Source organism: Durio zibethinus, chromosome 26 (genome assembly GCF_047325235.1).
Source record: "Durio zibethinus cultivar Kanyao isolate XHJ-2024 chromosome 26, ASM4732523v1, whole genome shotgun sequence".
NCBI classification, from domain to species: Eukaryota; Viridiplantae; Streptophyta; class Magnoliopsida; order Malvales; family Malvaceae; genus Durio; species Durio zibethinus.
The window spans coordinates 9,551,258-9,570,156 of NC_143187.1; the positions used below are offsets into that span (position 1 = coordinate 9,551,258).

The 18,899-nt window shown below is 34.9% G+C and overlaps 1 protein-coding gene and 1 pseudogene across 2 annotated transcripts; both read right to left on the minus strand.

Moving 5' to 3' along the window:
- Positions 1-8,922: 8,922 nt before the first annotated feature.
- On the minus strand, positions 8,923-10,564 carry LOC111318731 (ethylene-responsive transcription factor 12 pseudogene; annotated as a pseudogene). The gene has a single exon (XR_016334122.1). The product of XR_016334122.1 is annotated as an ethylene-responsive transcription factor 12 pseudogene (transcript).
- Positions 10,565-11,148: 584 nt separating this feature from the next.
- On the minus strand, positions 11,149-18,867 carry LOC111275031 (receptor-like protein 4). Its single transcript, XM_022860106.2, has 9 exons — positions 18,595-18,867; positions 16,151-17,206; positions 15,832-15,979; positions 14,805-14,876; positions 14,460-14,531; positions 12,828-12,899; positions 12,669-12,746; positions 12,354-12,535; positions 11,149-11,865 (listed from the first exon to the last, which is right to left on the minus strand). The coding sequence occupies exons 1-9, from the start codon at positions 18,662-18,664 to the stop codon at positions 11,744-11,746; spliced, it is 1,872 nt and encodes a 623-aa protein (XP_022715841.1). The 5' UTR covers positions 18,665-18,867; the 3' UTR covers positions 11,149-11,743.
- Between the last annotated feature and the right edge of the window lie 32 nt (positions 18,868-18,899).

Consider the following 18,899-nt stretch of genomic DNA (forward strand, 5'->3'; position numbering starts at 1 on the left):
CCACCAGAGATTTGTCAATATTATGCTCAACATCCAAGAATTAGAATCCAAAAACAGGGGTAAATAAAATAAAGAAGCGTTTTTGTTGAAGTAAAAACTTTACGAACGTAGGCTTTGTTGAACTGAAAGGATTTTCAACTTGCAGTGCAAGGAAAACTCCATCGCTTTTTTGTTCATTTTTCATTAAAAAAAAAAAAAGTGGAGAAATATTAAAAGGTAACGGGGGCAAAGCAGTAAATAAACGAGAGGTAAAAGATGCGAGTGATGGTGAGGGGGAACACAAGCTGCGCGTGAGGGGGATGAGAGGGCGGGTTTCTACGTAGGAGACCGAAAGGCGAAAGCTAATTCCATCGTGACTGGGAACCTCTCGAGATTCGTGTCTGAGCTGCACGTGTTATACGGCCGTCCGATCCTTGCGTGTGTTTCTGTCTTCCATTTTCAAGCTAATCATTATCGCAATTTTTTTGCTTTAAAAAAACTATTAACACGAAAAAGGAGGGGAAGGAGACAAGACCGGGACCCACGTGAACGCGGGCGCTGGAAGTGGGGATGCGCGGCTGCCGCTTTTGCTGGGCCCCGATCTTTGGTCGTCAATATCTATGCTCAAAGATTTCGCTTTCCCCCGTTTCTTCACAAATAATTCATTATATCATTAACCAATAACTTTTATTATTATTATTATTCGACTCGATTTTTTTAACTTTCTATCCGTCCAGTATATCCAAATCCAACAGCAACAGCGCTCACACCCAATGTCCTCACGCCGAGTAATTGCCTCCCCCAGGTATGGTGAAAATTGAAAATGCACGCAAAACAATTTAATGAATTAATTAATTAATTACAATTGGATGTATTGTTTTAACCAAAGTTGGTTGCGGTTCTGGCCCTTATTGGGATACCATGCATAGGAAACATGTCATGATACGAAAGGGACCATTTTTTTAAATTATTTTATTTATTAAAAATGAGATAATGAAAATAAAAAAAAATTATAAAATAGTGGGCTTTAGGGGTACGGCGCAGAGAAAGCCCAGAGGAAAGATGACGTGTCGGATTTGGACAGACAGTTACGCCGGCAGGTCGGCGTGTTTACGTTAAAGCTGTTTGCTTTATGGGACCATTTTTCTTTTATCCCTTCCGTTCCACCGCCTGATTTCGATAGACAAGACTGATGCCTCGTGATGCGCCACGTTTCACGCTCATGCTAAAGTCTAAAAAAATACTATTATCTGATTAAAAAAAAAACCTAAAAAAGATAATAAAAAAAGCACACCAAATAATAAGAATTAATAATATAGGAGAAGGGCGGGGTGGGGGCCGAAAAATGACAGTAATAAAAAAAATTATCAGAAAAACTGTTAAAATAAATTTTTTAATTTTATAAATATGATTAATAAAATAATATATATTTTGAAATAATTTAAAAAATAAAAAATATACTATATATCATCATATTAACTTTGTTTATAAATTTAAAAAATTTTGTACCAAATAATTTTTATTATAAAAAAAAATTGGATGGAGGGTGTGGGGCGGCTGGTTGTATTTTTTGCCTTACCCTCTCTTCTACTTTAAGTGGACTTTTGTTGCTGCTTGATGTGACACTTTTTAATTAATTAATTAATTTTTTCTTTTTAGATGCCCATCTTTATTTTTCTTTGGACCTAAAAACTGCGTCGGTGTTGGCTTTATAATTTCACTTGTTGTCATCCTTTGGGCTTGTCTAATTTTTGTTAGGTAGCTAAAAGAATAAACTTTTTGACTTAATTTCTTTCTTAATCGAGGAATTGAAATTTGTAGTCCGGGTTAACTTGACAAAAAAAAAAAAGATGTATCCCATCACTCATGCATATGTTGCCCATGTACTGTTTTATGTATGTGCCACATCCAATCTTTTGGATGAAAAGTTTTTAATTTGAATGTATAATGTTTTCTTTATAAAAATTTAGAAATTGTCAATTAATAATTAGATGGTAAATTGGCCAACCTCTTTCATGTTACAAGGTAAATGTCGACTGATATAATGTTTTATTCCTTATTTATTTTTACAAAAGAAAAAAATTATAATTGCGGGGGTTGGGCCAGCAAGTTTCAAGTAGGTTAACAATGATGACTTGTGGGTGTGAAATTTTTGAAAGCTTAGCAAAGCATGGAATGGAAGGGAAGAAATGAAAGCCATCGCCATTCGGCCTTGAAACCAGAGGAACTCCTTAAATTATAATAACATATTTTTTATTAAGCCGTCAGACACGGTGTAGTTAGAATCTGACAGCGTCACACGTGGCTACCAGTTGCCCAGCAAACATATTTTCATACTCTCGGGGACTTTGTCCTTTTTTTTTTTATCTGTACTTTAATATTATTTATATAAAATTTAATAATTTATAATATAATATTAATATAAATAAAAATATAAATATGATATAATTTAAATTTTTAATAATAATTTTATATAAATTATATAAAATTAATAAAATATATTTTATATTTTATATTAACATAAATTATATTATATAAGTTTTATAAAAAATATAAATATATATAATTTTTAATATTTTATATTAAAATATAACTACACAAATCATCAAAATTACTTATATTTTTGTAATGCTGAGTACCCTTATTTCTTCCGAGTCTAACCAATCTCCCGCCTGGCGCCTTAGAATATTCGTTTACTGCAATTACAATTTTTTTCCCATGTGAAGGTGATTGTTTAATCATATGATCAATCCAATTATTTATTGAAGAAATTATAACAATTACTTCTAAATCTTAAGATAACCTTTTTCTCTCTCTCTCTTTTTTTTTTTTAAGTAAAAAGAGAAGTCAAAAAATTAAATCACCAAAGAGAAAATTTGTAAATGTTGAGATAAGACCAATTTTATGAGAATTAGATTAGCTATTTTCTAAATTAAAAAAAATTGAGTGAATTATTTCATTTAAGTCCAAATTTATTTTATTTTCTTTTTATTTATGTGACACAATGCTAGCAAGTAAATATATTTTTTGAAATACAAAACGTTAGAAAATATTTACTTAAAAGAAAAACCCAAAATTATAGTAATGGATTAAAGTAAATTTTAAGGAAATATAATGGAACTTATTATGTTTTAAATATATATATTTATTTTCGTTTTAATAAATAAAAATATTTTTAATTGAGATTTTAGTTTATATGATAATTAAGAAAATACATTTGTCCGACTAGAAGACTCTAGTGGCCATAGGTTTTGCTTTCAAAGAAGATAAGAAGCCAAACTTGGAAGTTGGTGGACGCAAGTAGCCAAGTTTGTTCGGCGGTCATGTTCCCCACGAGTTGAACAATGAGTCGTGACCTAGCTAGTGCCATTCCCTTGACAATTGATAGCATCCTACTGTTGTTCCAAAACCACTATAAAGGCCCGCGATTTCTTTTCAACTTGTCATTATTCATCGAATCCTCGCCGTGGAATTTATTCCTTGGGCGAAGCTTGATCCACCGTATATTTCACTGGTTTCTGCCCATCTTTACCTTCGAATAGGAAATTCCAGGCGTCATAATTTGGACTTTTAATTATTTTATTTTTATTGGTTATGTATATATATAAGAAAAAAAATAAGATAATTTATTTTCAGTTCATCCAAATAAGATAATAAAATAAGTGTTTTGAAGCTTTCTTTTTTATTATTTTTTATTTTAATCTCTAAATGCGCTAGTCCTTAATTTATACCACAATATTGAAATTAATATTTCCTAACAAGGCATAAGGCTTCTCTCCTTTTTCTCGTTGGTCCATCAAATATTTCTATATAGAGTCAATCATCGTTAGTTTGTCCCGTGATCTATGTTTTCACTTTATTTTTTTCACTCTCTATCATAGGAGACATTGACCATTCTTCTCCACTATTCACTCTCTTATCATATATATTGAAAGCCTCCATTGAAAGACTGATAAAAAGCTTACTTTGATAAAAAAAAAAAAAAAGGAAAGTTGATTTCACAAACGCTTTTGTGCGTTCAAAATTAGACAACAATAAGCCGGAATCATCATTGTTTTAATATGAGTACACTTTAAACTTTTGTTGGGTCTCTACTTTCTTTCCCACTCCCCTATCTTTTCTTCCCCTTTCTTCCTTCTTGTTCAAAGGTATGAAATGAAGCATTTACTTTGGTCCATTACTTTTTCTTCCCTTTTTTCATGCCTTTCCCTTTTTTTCTCATAGGCAGCAACTGTTTCATCATACTCTGTCGCTTAAAAAAACATGGCAAAAAAGTTGTACAATCTCTAAAACATAAATAAAGGCATTGCAAAAACAAATGATGGAACCGTGGCCCTGCAAAGGCACCCTGGGCCAAATCCCTTGGCTCTGCAAGTTACCTATAAGAACAAGTAGTTGAGAAATTAAATTAATGGGGAAATGTTCGTTGACTGCGCTGGTAATCACCTTCATCGGTTTTCAGCATTAATAATTACTACTACTTGTAGACTGTTTGGTTTGCTTTAGTGTTTGTTGAATGATTGTTGTTAATTAGAATTGAAAATTTTTATGTCAAGTCCTTATCCCAATTAGTACATGTGTTAAATGTTTCAACCAGACAAAACAAACCCAACCTCAGTGGAATTTTTAAGCAAATATTAAAAACAGGGCAGAAATCTAAATAATTTAATGCGTTATACTGGATTTGATAAATCAAATTTGCAAGACAGGTTATGATCTTTGGACCACACTGTTCCTTTTCCCGTACATTACCAAGCCCTCAAGGCCATGCTTTATTTCGAAAGAAAAAGTAAAAGTCAAAGCTTAGCCGTGAGCCACTCCTCAATCCTCACCAATCAACAAAATTGTCCCCAAATTATTCCATCAAAAAGAAAAAAAAAACTAATAAGATTAGAAATTAATCAAATTATACTTTACTGCAACTATCTTTTGGGACCATATGTAATGTTTTTTTTTTTCTTTTCGTAAAAAATATAATAATAAAAAATAAATTTCATTTTCATGGGTCCCTCTTTATCCTCGCTCTGGATATCCATGGAATGATTGTATGCTCATTATATATATATAGGTTTTGTATTAAAATAATTAAAGATATTCCTTTGATAAGCTCCTTTTTTATTTTCTACAATTGAGCACAAGGAATTGGCGGACAGGATTTATCCACCGTCCAAACTTCCCTCATGTGATTTAACGACGTGTGGCTTCTTAACACTTGGTGGATGCAACACAAAATTCATATCATGCGAAACTTCAAAATCCCTTCCTCACCTTTTTACAAATCCATCATTAAAAAAAAAAAAAAAAACTAAATCTATATAAATATAAATTTGGCCCAAAAAAAAATTTTGCCCATTGTTTTACAACCAACCCCCCTCCATTTGTAGCGGTATTGGGAAAATTCCACCATATAATGAAACGTTTACATCAATTTCATTGTCATCCAGAATCTCGGCCTTTTATTCCTCGTTGTAATTTTTTAATGAGTTAAATTAGAAATTAAATGACAGGAAAATTAAAATAGAAAAATTTATAATTAAAATTAAGATCAACTCAAAGCCAATCGTCATACATCATCATCCATGATAATAAGGATAACGATGATGATCAAAGATGATGACACGTCAAATCTCGCACACTCATGCAAGATCCATCATTCATGGCTGCCAGGCAGGTAAATAAATAAACGTGGGAAGGGGAACGTAACTCGGAAAGAGGAAAACCAAAACTAACGGCGCCGTTAATAATCATGCGAAACACGAGGAAAGGGAACCTTTCGTGTGAACTATATATAAAAACTACGTTGAACCACCGCCGCCGTCGCCGACAGGATCACGGAGTTCGCTCCGTACGATAAAATTAAAAAACTAAAAAACCAAAACAAACAATTACAACCACTAGTACTTAATACTTTTTTCTTTTTTTGGGAGGTAGCCTTAAGAAAGCGGTGACGCCTTCGCTGCCGACAGATTCGTTGGCGGGAGGGGGCCATAAAGTTGTCAGATTGCCACGTGGCTTTCACAACAGGTCCACCTTAAGAAAAAAATTTGTAATGTTAGAAGAGAGGGAGGGGTGTGGGGACCACGAGAATAGGGGAGTTTTACAATGACGGCCGGCTGGGCGCAGCGGCAGCACTGCTGCTGATTAATGGCTTCAAGTTTACTGAGTGCTGACGCTAGGATTACGTGAAACTGTAAGAGAAAAAGAGAAAGGATCACAGAACGTTTACGTGTATGTTTTATTCAATTATTTATATTTGATGTTGTAGCGTATAAAATTTTATATATTTATTCTTAAATATTTTAAAATTAAATAAATTTATTTTATTTAAAACCTCACCAATAACTGCAATCAGGTACGAATGCTACAAATGAAAAGCATAAAGTTTGCTTTTTCTTTAGCTGAATAAATAATTTTGCGAAATATTTTTTTATACTTGAATTAATGTGTATGACTTCATCTGAAAACGGCATTTGGATGTGGGACATTAAGAATTCGGTTTCACAATTACTTGTAATTTTAATTTATTCTTGACGATAAAATAAGCAACACAAAGCCACCGTCCAACAAAAGGGCCCCACTAAAGAAAAACGTTGTCCAATGCTTCAAATCCAATCTCCCACTAAGCTTCCTCTTTCATTTTCAGTAGTCTTTTCCCTATTTAAAATGAGAGACCGTAATTTAAAATTAAAAAATTATAAATATCGATATTTAAATGATAAATTTATTAAATATTAATTTTTAAAAATTGATTATATAAATAAATAGATTAAATTAGAATTTTATTATTCTCATGTTTTAATATACGAATTTGAATTCCAATAAAAAAAAATAAAACTTTATGATAAAATTAGTATAATTTTAGAATTAATTAATTAATTAAGCTAATCCAAGACAAGGAGGGAGGCAATAAATACATTATGTTATAAAAAGCTCTTTCATCTGATTGTAATCTTTTTATGTTTATTTTATAGCCACCTCCTAAACTATAAGCCTATGGCTATGGTTTTATAATTGCGCCACGAAACAATGTATTAAGGGTGAGATATTGACAGGGTGTTTTGCCCAATTTCTTTAAAAAAAAAAAAAAAGGATAAGAAAAGACTTATTGGCGTAGGTTGTCCTACATGCGGTCTGCAAATTGCTTTGCTGACTAGAATTATCCTTTAATATTGCTGGCTTATAAAAAGCTGATCTAACATGAAGGCCAATATTAAAGTTTTTTTTTTATTGTTGACATTTAAAAATTTATTTAAATGAATATTAAGATTGATTTTAATATAATTAAAATAACAATAAAAATTATTATAATTATAATTAAAAAAATATTAAAAATTTTATAATGAATGAATTTCATTAAAATTTATATTTAAATTCAATTAATGCAAGTTCAATTACATTGTATCACAAGTACAATAAAATTCAAATCCCTTCTGAATCAATGGCTTCTCAAAATAGTCTATTTCAATAATGTTTTACATGTTTTGTACTTTTATTAAGTGAGAAATCAATCAAAGATTGGTTTAATTTGTAGTTTGATGAAGATAGATAATGACCGGTGTATGAAAAAGGCGATGTGTAGGAGAGGGAGTCGTCAAGGTGTTACAACTTGAAAATGGCATTGAAGAAAAATTGTTGGCTTGATTATATGCAAAGAACCTTAATAACACAACGAAATCCCTACGACTGAAAAAATTATCATTGTCGTTTACTAGTTGAAGCAGGCAAGTTACACGATTCATCGTGATGGAAAAACAAAAAAAAAGAAAAAACCGTAGTCAAAATGTTACATAATAGAAATTCCAAGAAAAGGAGCTTTGTTCGGGTTGATTATTAAATGAACTAAACGTGGTTTAAAGTTGGAAAAAGTTAGGTCAATTTTTTAGAAAAAAGAGTGCCGCCATTCATTGTTTTTCTCTTGGTATAATCTTGCCCAACCCTATAACCTCATGGCTCAAAGGTCGTCCCCTCTGTTTTCCCTAGGCCGCCCCAACCAATTATGTTGTGCCCTTTTTGTCAAATGCAAAATGGAATGGGAGTGTTTGCTAGAAACTAGTGAAAAAGAAAGGAAACCACTGGCTTGATTTGGGCTGTTGACAATTTTTTGTTTACAGTGAACAAATGACGGTGAATATTTTTTTGGGATTCCTTTTGAAATTGAATCATAAGGATCGAGTTTAATTAGGACTTGACTCAACTTTTGTGTAACACAACATGCTAAAGCCAAATAGTTCATTTAGTACAAAATAATTTAATATGTCAAATTAGAGTTGAGATTATAGTGAAAGCAAAGCCAGACAAGAGAGACCAATCCAATAGCATACTTTTACATCACACATTGACAGTGTAAATAATTAATAGGCGGCAAGCAAAAGATATAAATGGACGAGTCATTTGTGTGAAGAAGAAGCATGAAAGTGACAAAAAAAGCCGGCAGAACAACAAAGCCACCCCCATTTTTCTTAACAAGGTAAAACGACGTCCTCAAAATTTTCCAAATTTTCTTCCCATCTCTCTTATTACATGTTTTTATTTAAATTAAGGGGTAAAAAATAGAGAAAGAAAAGAAAAATCCACGCGCTTGAACGGGCGAGTTGGTCTATGCAGTAGGCTGCCACGTTTATCAGAACCAGATCTCTGGACTAGCAAACTAAAAAAAGAAATGCAAAAACCCACACGCTTGCTTCGCAGTTTCCCCCCGGTCCAACTGACTAATCCCCACTCTCATCTCACCGGCGCGTACTTCAACTTTTAAAATTTTTGTTTACGAAATATTCCTTCGTCTTAGAACAGAAAATCTGTATCTGTATGGTTCTTGGGAGGCAGCAGATTAGAATCAATTTCTCACCGTCCGATCAAGTGCCCAATGTGGTGCAAATCGACGAAGGAAAAATTTTCACCGATGATAATTTTTCTCGTATGAAAAAGATAAAAAATAATAATTGAAAAAAAAAACTGATAAGTACTTCATAGAAAATTAAGAAAAACATACATGTACACAAAGGTTCTTCACTTTATAAAATGTTCTGATGATTCTTCTTCTTGTTACTTACTCCCCCTACTCTCAAAATAGAGGATAATAAAAGAAAAACAGTAGCAAAGATACCTAACGAAAAAAGGGGAGACTAAAGGTGATCAACATAAAGAGGGTTAAGTTAAAAGGGAATAAAAAAAGAGCCGTAAAATGCCTAGAGAAACCTCATTCACAGTGAAAAGCTTGAAGCATTTTTTTTTCTTGTTGTTCACAGCCACAAAGGAGGGGGTTCATTCAAATCTATAGGCAAGCCACGTCGAACAATCCCGAGAAACGATGCTGTAGATCCATTCCCCGTCACCGGAGGACCGGTTGAGACGGCGACAACATTGGGTTTAGTTGAAGATGATGAGTCAGCGTCAGAGTTCATTTCTTTAAGAACCCTCCCAGTTGGGAGAAACTCACCAAGGACTAAACGGCGATGTTGATGAGCTGAAGCTGATGGCCAACGATGATGATGATGATGGGGGTTATCAGTTGGGAGATTGAGATCGAGAGAGAGACCAGCTGCGGAAGATGGAGCAGGAAAGTTGGTTTTAGCTTTGGCTCCACGGAGAGACCTAGCAGCTCCATCGTAAGCAAGTGCAGCTTCTTCTGGTGTGTCAAATGTACCCAACCAAACCCTTGTTTTTTTCCATGGATCACGTATTTCAGCTGCGTATCTTCCCCATGGCCTCTTCCTTACTCCCCTGTAGTGCCCTTCTCTTGAAGACGCCATGAAAGAAAAAAAAAAACCAAATCCAAAGCTTGAAACAAAGATTAATTAACAAAAGCTTTCAGCTTTGTGTCTATGGGACAGAGAAAACAGAAGCCCCTGAAGTTCTAAAGAAGAAACTGCTAAGAGAAGAGGGAAGAATGCGTTTGTTTGTGACTGTGAGTAGAAAAGTTAAAGAGGGGGACCCACTACAGTCACCCGTAATCGTCGGCTGGACGGCACGAGCAGTTCTTGTTTATTTAAAGAAATTGACAACTCTTTCCCTACCCTTTGATTTCATCATACAAGGGGTTTTCTTTTCATGCTGATCAACGGCGGCTATTCATTTATAAATTGTTTTATACAGTAACAACGTAGAGGAAAGAAGTAGGTGGGGCCTAGTTTATAAAAATAAAAAAAGGTTAAAAGGCCAAATTAGGAAGAGCCGCCGCCTGATTAGACGTGAGAGCAGAGGAGACTGTCATGTGACTACACTCGGCGCCGGTTCTTACGTATGCCCTACTCGTTTTGTACGGCGCTTCTCAGCGGGCGCCTGCCTTTAATTTTGAGTATAAAAAAATAAAATAAAATAAAAAGAAAAAGGAAAAAAATGTATATAAGACGATGATGATTATCATAACAGAGAATGGCAGAGAATCAAAGAGCCGGGGGTGGCGTGTCGGGTAGTGAGTGGAGGATGGTAGGAGACGGCAGGCGACCCCACGTGGAAGTACATGAGGAGGTGTCTGAGTTGCAGGAGACAGGACCGAGTTTGGGTTGGAAGGAGACTGAGTAAGTTTTTTTTTTTTTGGTTGGGGGTGGCGTGTTTGACTCGACTTTGAGGTGTGTGGTGGTGTAGTCAGGACAAAAGTGGTCCAGTGTGGGTTGGGTTGGGTTGAATGGAGTGGGGTGTGGGGGAAGGAGAAACCGAGAAAGAGGGGTAAAGTGGAAACTGGGAAAGTGTACGGTGAAAGGGTGATGTAGGTGAATGACTGCAGGTAACTGACACATGGTCACGTGAAGTTATTTTCATGGTTTTTGGATTGTGTTTTCTTTTTCTTTTATTTTTTTGACTGTCTTTTAGGGTTGTCTCATGACACGTGTTGGAATTAAATGCATGCGGCTGCAGGGGTACAGATTTTCAATATTTCTTTTTCTTTAACGGGTGTCTGTTAGTTTGGGATTTTGAATGGATGGCTTTGCTGCAAAGCCGAATTATCCATGCTAAATAGAAAGTTCAGATGCATCTTTGATCCCATTCCTATCCTACCCAAGCATAACGTCATTCCACACGGATTTGGTGTCATAATTCAAAATTTTAAGCATTATTTCTATATGTTACTACTGATTAATTATTATTACTCGACTCAGGAGTCAAAAACTAAAAACTAAAGATAGATCGTATGTATTAAACAATGTGCTGCAGGCCTTTCTAAATCAATCATATATAACCTTTCCTGTATAGATTTGTAGAAGAAAAACATAAGCAGTTGCACATACACATTCGCTAACACTCTAAACACGAGATTCTAGAAAAAAGAAGAAAAGACAGAAAATAAGAAATCTAAACATGTGAGAATCAATTATAATGAATTCAAACGACTAACATAAGCTTACAACTGAGAGAATCAGCTTTCCCCCTGTTTCCTTTCTGCCATGATCCGGACGAGCCAGTAGATACCGGTTTCCTCCCTGAATTCACATCAGAGAAGATAGGTGGAAACATGACTTTGTATATGCACTTGTTCTTCACTATGTTACAAGATTTCTTTTGCCAAAATTGATTGAAAATTAATAGAAGCAATGTACAAAGATAATTTAGTTTGCTGCATTTAGTGTCAATATTGGGGTATATGACCCCTTTAGAAGTAATTCTATAGGCTTTTTTTGAGATTTCTGAAAGGAAAGAGATTAGGCAGCATCATGAAGTAAAGAAACAGAGAGGGTCAAATCAACTAGGTTGTTTCTGCAATTCATGTTCCTGAACAAAGGAGAATCCGGCAACCCAAAGATGAAGCAGAGTTGGAACACTAAATTAATCACGATAGCAAGCTAGGTCCATTCTCAGCAGCTGTCCGAGCATTGCCATGATTATGTTGCCTTGACATCTGGATATCATGTGATAAATGGGTCCTTGCTTTTGCAAAGGGAGCACCTCTTGCTGCAGAGCAGAATGAACTATAAATATGCAATCAAAATAGGGGACGGATCTAGTTACACAAAAAAAGTTTTACACCTTTTTGCACTTTTTTTAACCATTGATTTCAATAAATCTAATGGATGAAAGAGAAGCCAAAAAAACAAAAAATTGTTTAATCTCATCCTTTGGATTTATTGAAATCAATGATTAGTAAAGAGTGTAAAAAGTTCTACACTAGTGTAAGTTGATTCCTTCCCATAAAATAAATCCAATAAATGTTGCTTGTGCAGTAGTGCTTTTGCTATGCTTTGCAAACTTTGATTCAATGTGCTTTTACATCCCATATTTTGCGAGAAAGCAGCAACTTTGCAGGCATTAATTGCCATAGGATGTCCCATGTTTATATCAGTCCAAGTAATCAAAACCAAACAATTTTAACATTCAAAACAGTTATGAAGCCAAATCAAGCTTTTTATATTTGTTATTATATTTATCCTGAAGGTACTAACCTGCAACCTGCTGCGCTCGAAGAATATTCTGCCGCCTTTTCCACCAACACAATGAACAGATAACTAGAAGTAAGAAAGATAAAGATGCGCCAAAGCCAATACCGACCTTTGCACCAGCAGAGAGGTGGGGTCCACATGTAGGTAGTCCAGGTATGCCGCAGAGACCAGCATTATCAGTAAAACTGCATGCAACTAGAGTAAGCATCTGGTATTTCATCTTATATATGTATTTCTTTACTTATCATTGTCAGGTGGCAAGTTCATCCTCATACAGAAACATTTCAGACCATTAGTAATGAGATTCTGAGAACATACTTGAAGCTAGCTCCATTCAAAAGCCTTCCTCCAAGTGCAGCTGGGACTCTTCCAGACAAAGAGTTGCCATTAAGATTCCTGCACAATGACACAACTTAAAATCAGACTCATCCTTTATATGTTCAGATTCCAAGGTTAATCAACCAGTTGAAAACTTACAGTCTGCGTAATGCAGTCAACTGTCCTAGGCTTTCAGGAATTGATCCATTGAGGGAATTGTAAGAGAGATCCCTACAATGTATTCAGACGTCATATTAATAAGACGAATTATAGATGCTGAAGTGAAATAGTCATGTGGTTCTCATAACCCAGACATTAGACTTAAAACTCAAATTTTCCTTTGGGGGAAGAATGTTAATATCTAGCATCCAGAGTTTAATGTCCTTTCAAGCATGATGGCTATTGAAAGAAGAATGTAACTAATAACTCCTGCATGCATCATTGATCTACAACACATCAGATATGATGATTTTAGAAATCCCCACATTGCATGTTTGTAAAGGGGTTATTTGGTGAGGTGACGAAGCGTTGCAATCAAGTAAAATGAAATGTGCAGAGAGATGCTAGAGAGGAAGACTAGAGCAGTCCCTGAAATATTGAGTGCAACGGCAGGTGGTGGTGGATGGTGAAACAGGGCTGAGTAGAAGAGAGAATAACATCGAGGAAAGGAACTTAAGAACAGGGAATTGTAGAGAGAGTTTGACAGAGTTGTGAGAAATCTGCCAAAAGTCCAAAAGTCCCCCAAATGAATTCTAAGAGCTCCTATATATATGTCTCCAAAATGAGAGTTACAAAACATAGGTATTAAGAATGGGAGTTATAAAACATGGGTATTAAGTAGGCATAATGATATAATTTGACAGTTACAAAAGTGTGAATGTTTTGTCCAATAATAGTTTTATCTTTTGGTGATAGTGAATAGTGAACATAAGAATCCACTTTCTGTTCTGAAGGAAGAGGAGAAACACTCATACTTCAGGGAAAGGTTAAGAGGAAACCTTTTAACTATCTTCATATCTGATCTACCAAGCAAAACTCTCCAGAACATCCTGATAGTAGAATTAACCTAAGAACCCTACCATATTCTGGGATTATTTTCACTTTTTCTTTTTGGTGAAATAAAATTAGGTGAAGCGTATATTGTAGAATCTCAGTAAAGAAACTTCAATGAAAGATCTTTCGGTAAAGGTGTTGGTGTTGTTCCTTGAAGAAGTTCCGTGAGCAGCTGATCTGTGAAGGTGGTGTTCCATGAAGTATTTATTCTGTGAACAGCTGTTCCTTGAATAGCTGTTCTGTGAACAGCTATTCCATGAAGGAACCATTCTGTGAATAGCTGTTCCAGGAGCAGCTGTTTGGTAAAATAACCTTCAGTGAAACAACCTTATTACCTGTTCTAACTTGACCTCCACTTTAGCAACTTTAGGGAAATTTAAAGGTATCAAATATTACTAGCCAAAATCAAGTATCTACAATGTTCATGCAGAAAAGTTCTAATCAATAGCATGTATACATTATGTTCCACATAACTTAGGAAATAAAAGTTCTAATGAAGAAAAGTTTTGGGTCCTTGCAAAAATGCCTCCCACAACTATTTTAGCGTGTATGAAAGGGCACAAACAAGTTAAACAAAATCTATCATGGAGAAAATAGACGAGTTGTTCTATATATGACAATGACATAGCAGGTCCTAACTATAAAAAGTATATTATTGCAAAGAGTTTTGTATGTAAAATAGAAGTTAATACAATCAAAAGTATCTTCAAGAAGGACAAGAAGTTATGCTACACTTACAATACTTCTAAGCTGGTTACTGTTGCAAGTGAGGATGGAATGGCCCCATGAATTGTGTTTCCACTCAAGTTTCTATAGAAGCCAAGTTAAACAAAAACAAGAGAAAACTGTTAGGCATATAGGAGGTTCATCTATTGTAAAATTAAGAATAAGCAAAACAATTGCAACAGTTTATGAAAGCAAATAAGTTCAAATAATTTTATGTCAATGCTACTATATTATCAAGGTCTATAACAACAGGCTGATAAGGCAGAAACAGAAACCAGTCCTTAGATCATGATTCATTCCCAACATAACAAATAAAAGCAACTATAATAAAAGTGATGGAGAACTATTTGTACTTACAAGCTCTGTAGGTGATGTAGCTTTGATATGTCATTAGGCAAGAAACCCCTTAGACCTTGGTTGTCAAGACCACTGATCATGCACAAATCAAAAGGCAATTACTTATAATATACCAATATAACTAATGAAGACACTGTATCATAAGCTTTACATGATAAGGTTTGCAATTAAAAATTTAAAACATTTATATTGTAGGAAATGCTTGCTATATGTATTCATGTGCACCCATGCATGGCCAGCAAACTTTAAATAAAAATAATGTGGTTCCCATCCCAAAAACTTACTGGTGCAATATAGTTATTCATGCATCCATAGCATTTAGAACTTCAGGAGTTACAAATGATGCAGGAATGAATAAAGTTCAGAAATTCAGGCTGAATGGGATAGGCAAAACAAAATGAAAGAGTAAAGTAAGGAAAGGAGATCAACAGAACCAGCTTCGCCTTATACTTTCTTCTCATATCTTACAAGAAGGGGTGTTAACAAACACGAATGCAAGAGATGGGAAAACATTTAGGAAACTCTGAGTATTCTTAATGGATAAGATTCATTCACTAGAAAATGGGAATAAAGGAAGTGGTTGAGTAATTAGGTAATAGAAGTCTACACAGGTGGTTGGAATGTACGTGTCTGTGTTTAGTATAGCACACATGTTCACAGTATTTATTTAACATGACACCAACAAGCTAGAATGATATTGTTTAAAACTTAAGAATGCAAACTCTACTGCATGATAGTAGAAAGCTGAAAGCAATTTATGGTTAACAGCTTCCTTAAAGTGGAAAATTTCATGCTCACTGGTAACGTTATTATCTATGTTAGAATTCTCTTTTTTTCATTGTTTTACAGGAAATTAAATATGAATGGAGGCTTTAGCATATCAAAAACAATGGAAGAGGCCATAGCATAAACATCAGTTTCCTAAACACAAATCTTAAAATCAACAGAAGCAAACTGAAAAGATGAGATAATATCAGCAGAAAACAATAATAAAGCTCAAAGATAAGGCAAAAAATCAAGAAAGTACAGGCCATCAATGAACCACTTGCTGCCAGATTTATCAAAATGACAATCTGCTCCACCCCATGGATGCTCCTTCGGAACACATGGGTCCCCATTCCAGCCAAAACGCTTAGGAAGCCCCATTGCTTTCTTTAAAGCCTGTAAAGCCCTAACTGGAATCAGGAATTATTAACAAGTTAGTAAATGCCTACCACCTTCCAGAAAGAACCATGCTCATCAGCAGTATTAAAGAATTTCCAATATTGGGTCCTATCATAAACAGCATAAATAGTCTGCTGAAGCAATAGAAGCAAAAGTATACTAGTAATATAAGAAAGTATTACCTTCTTCAGTTGAAGTTTTGGACTCAGCAGCTATAACTTGAAAGACTTCAATAGCGTTAAGGATAGCATGATTGCCTTTTTGAGGACGAAGAGTAATTGTCAGAGTCCTCCCACTAAGGGCAACAGTTGTGTTAAGCACAAGTGCAGTATAGCGGTCACCACTCATGTCCACAATATCTATGTCTTGAAATATAGTGTCACCATTTATCAAGACATCGAATACCCTTTGCCCTGCACCAGTGACTGAAGCATCTATCTCTGCAAAGTGTAACCATATCGAGTAGTTCTTATTGGGATCCACATCCATTGTATAAGCTAAATCTGGCTGACTGTCAGTACTAACAAGTGCACTTTGGTAAAGAGCTTCTGGATAGAAGTTTGGTGCATTTGAAGCTTGTTTAATGCTACTTTCAGTAGATATCGGTTTATCAGCATTTTGGCCAAAAGTTCTGATTGGGTTCCAAAATCTATCTCCACCCCAATGATCCCCACTATAATCTTCATCAAATCTTGGCCTTGATGTGCCACAAGTCAGTCTTGAAGTTGTTTTCAGGATTACACCTTTACCCCACTCTGGACCAAAATAGTATGCTTTCTCATCAACTTGAAGAATTTCAATAGAAATAATTGCTGGATCTCCATGACCAGTACTATGGAAGCAAATAGATACTGTGCCATCTAAAAGAAACACAAGGGCTTCAGCAAACACCTGGTTATCATGGCCAGTCCAACCTGATTTCAAAGAATGAATTAAGGTGCCTTCAACAGATACGTCAAATAGAGGTTCATTGTCAAACTCAGGCTCTGTGACTAATCCAAAGAAGATCCTCACAGAATAGTGTCCCTTTGGTACTCTATTAATGCTGTAGCAATTTTCTGGACCTTCGGATAGAGGGAAATAGCGAAGTGTTTTTAGTGGAGGAGTAATGGAACGTGGAAGTGTTGCATTAGCTGGAATTCCCCCCGTGTATGCAAAATCTTTATACCACCGTGTATAGGTTGGTGCGGTTTGGACATTTTGACGAGCCCCACAGCTTATTCGCATGGCAAAAGGTGCTGTAGTAAGAAAACATGACTAAGTTTAGCACCAAAAACTATCCAGATAAGAAGGAATTATTAGATAAAAACATGAAAAGCAGATACTCTCTTATCCACAAACTGTAAGCCACAATTCATTGATGCAAAATAGGCAAAGCACATATAATATGCTAGTCCACTTAAATTCTCCACATAACTCTTCTCTGTTTCCTTATTTCACAAGACAAAGTTCCATTGCAGATACACTTTCATTTGACAAACTTAACATTCTGTAAACAGCAATGACTCGCAGCAGCATGGGGCAGACAAGCATACCTACAGAATCCACCACCAATCCAGAAATTATTTATACCGTTCCCCTGTTTGGCTATCCAAGAGTTGTTCTACTTTTTTCTCCTTTGCTTCTTTTTTTTTTTTTAATTAATGTGTAGCTTAATTCCTTTATTACTTCCAGTCACATGTCATACAAAATATGACATGAAAAGCAGATGAAAAGCAGCTTATTCGCATAGTAAAAGGTGCTGTAGTAAGAAACCATGACTTAGTTTAGCACCAAAAACTAACCAGATAAAAAGGAATTATTAGATAAAAACATGAAAAGCAGTTACTCTTATCCGTAAACTGTAAGCTACAATTCATTGATGCCAAATAGGCAAAGCACATATAATATGCTAGTCCACTTAAATTCTCCACATTACTCTTCTCTGTTTCCCTATTTCACAAGACAAAGTTCCATTGCAGATACACTTTCATTTTACCAACTTAACATTCTGTAAACGGCAATAACTCGCAGCAGCATGGGGCAGACAAGCGAACCTACAGAATCCACCACCAATCCAGAAATTATTTATACCGTTCCCCTGTTTGGCTTTCCAAGAGTTGTTCTACTTTTTTTTCCTTTGCTTCTTCTTACATTTTTTTTTCTTTAATTAATGTGTAGCTTATTTCCTTTATTACTTCCAATCACATGTCATACAAAATATACCCAAAAAAAAAGTACAATTAAAGTTTTGCTTTCGATCATTTTCCTACATTTTCTCGCATCCAAATAGGATCCAAACCGATGAACCACCTCCATACTTTCATCCAGACACTATTAACTTAAAAATTTCCACAAAAAACACATTCATTTGCGTTACTTTTTACTCAATCTCGCAACTAATTAACGTAAATGCGAAACATGAAATTCAAAATTCAAAAACCAGCTAATCGACTAGATCACCAAAGTTAAAAAAGAACCGTAAACTGAATTATAAAAATAAGACTCGTTTATAAGAAGCTCAATCAAAATGCAAGTAATCTACAATTCAAATATGCCTAACCGAATCTCCAAGCAACCAAAAAAAATCCAAACAACAAACTTAAATCACAAATTATAAAAAAAAAATCCAGTAGTGGAAGCTAACCAGGCCGAGCTGAAGATGAGTAAAGAGATAAAAGGAAAACGAGAAGCCATAAAAGAGCAAATCTCAGCATCTTTAGCTTAGTTTAAGCTTCGTTTTGCTTCCTCTTTGCTTTGCTTTTCCTTTCTTTCGCTAGACCCTCATTTTCACATTCTCCCTATCTTTTTTTCTTGCTTTTTGGAGAGAGAGAAAGTGAGTGTCTATTTTCAGTCTGTGCTGGTACGTGTTTGCAACAAAAACAGTAAAGGATTTTTTTAATTTTCATTTTTCTTCGTTAAGTTGACTCGTGAAAGGGATTTGGTGATATT

Bases quoted from the DNA above. Each gene is read 5' to 3' on its own strand.
- LOC111275031 (XM_022860106.2), bottom strand. From the start codon at position 18,664: ATGCTGAGATTTGCTCTTTTATGGCTTCTCGTTTTCCTTTTATCTCTT. The intron at 17,207-18,594 runs GTTAGCTTCCAC...TTCTTACTACAG, and splicing joins CTCATCTTCAGCTCGGCCTG to CACCTTTTGCCATGCGAATA. The intron at 15,980-16,150 runs GTAATACTTTCT...TCCTGATTCCAG, and splicing joins CAAAACTTCAACTGAAGAAG to TTAGGGCTTTACAGGCTTTA.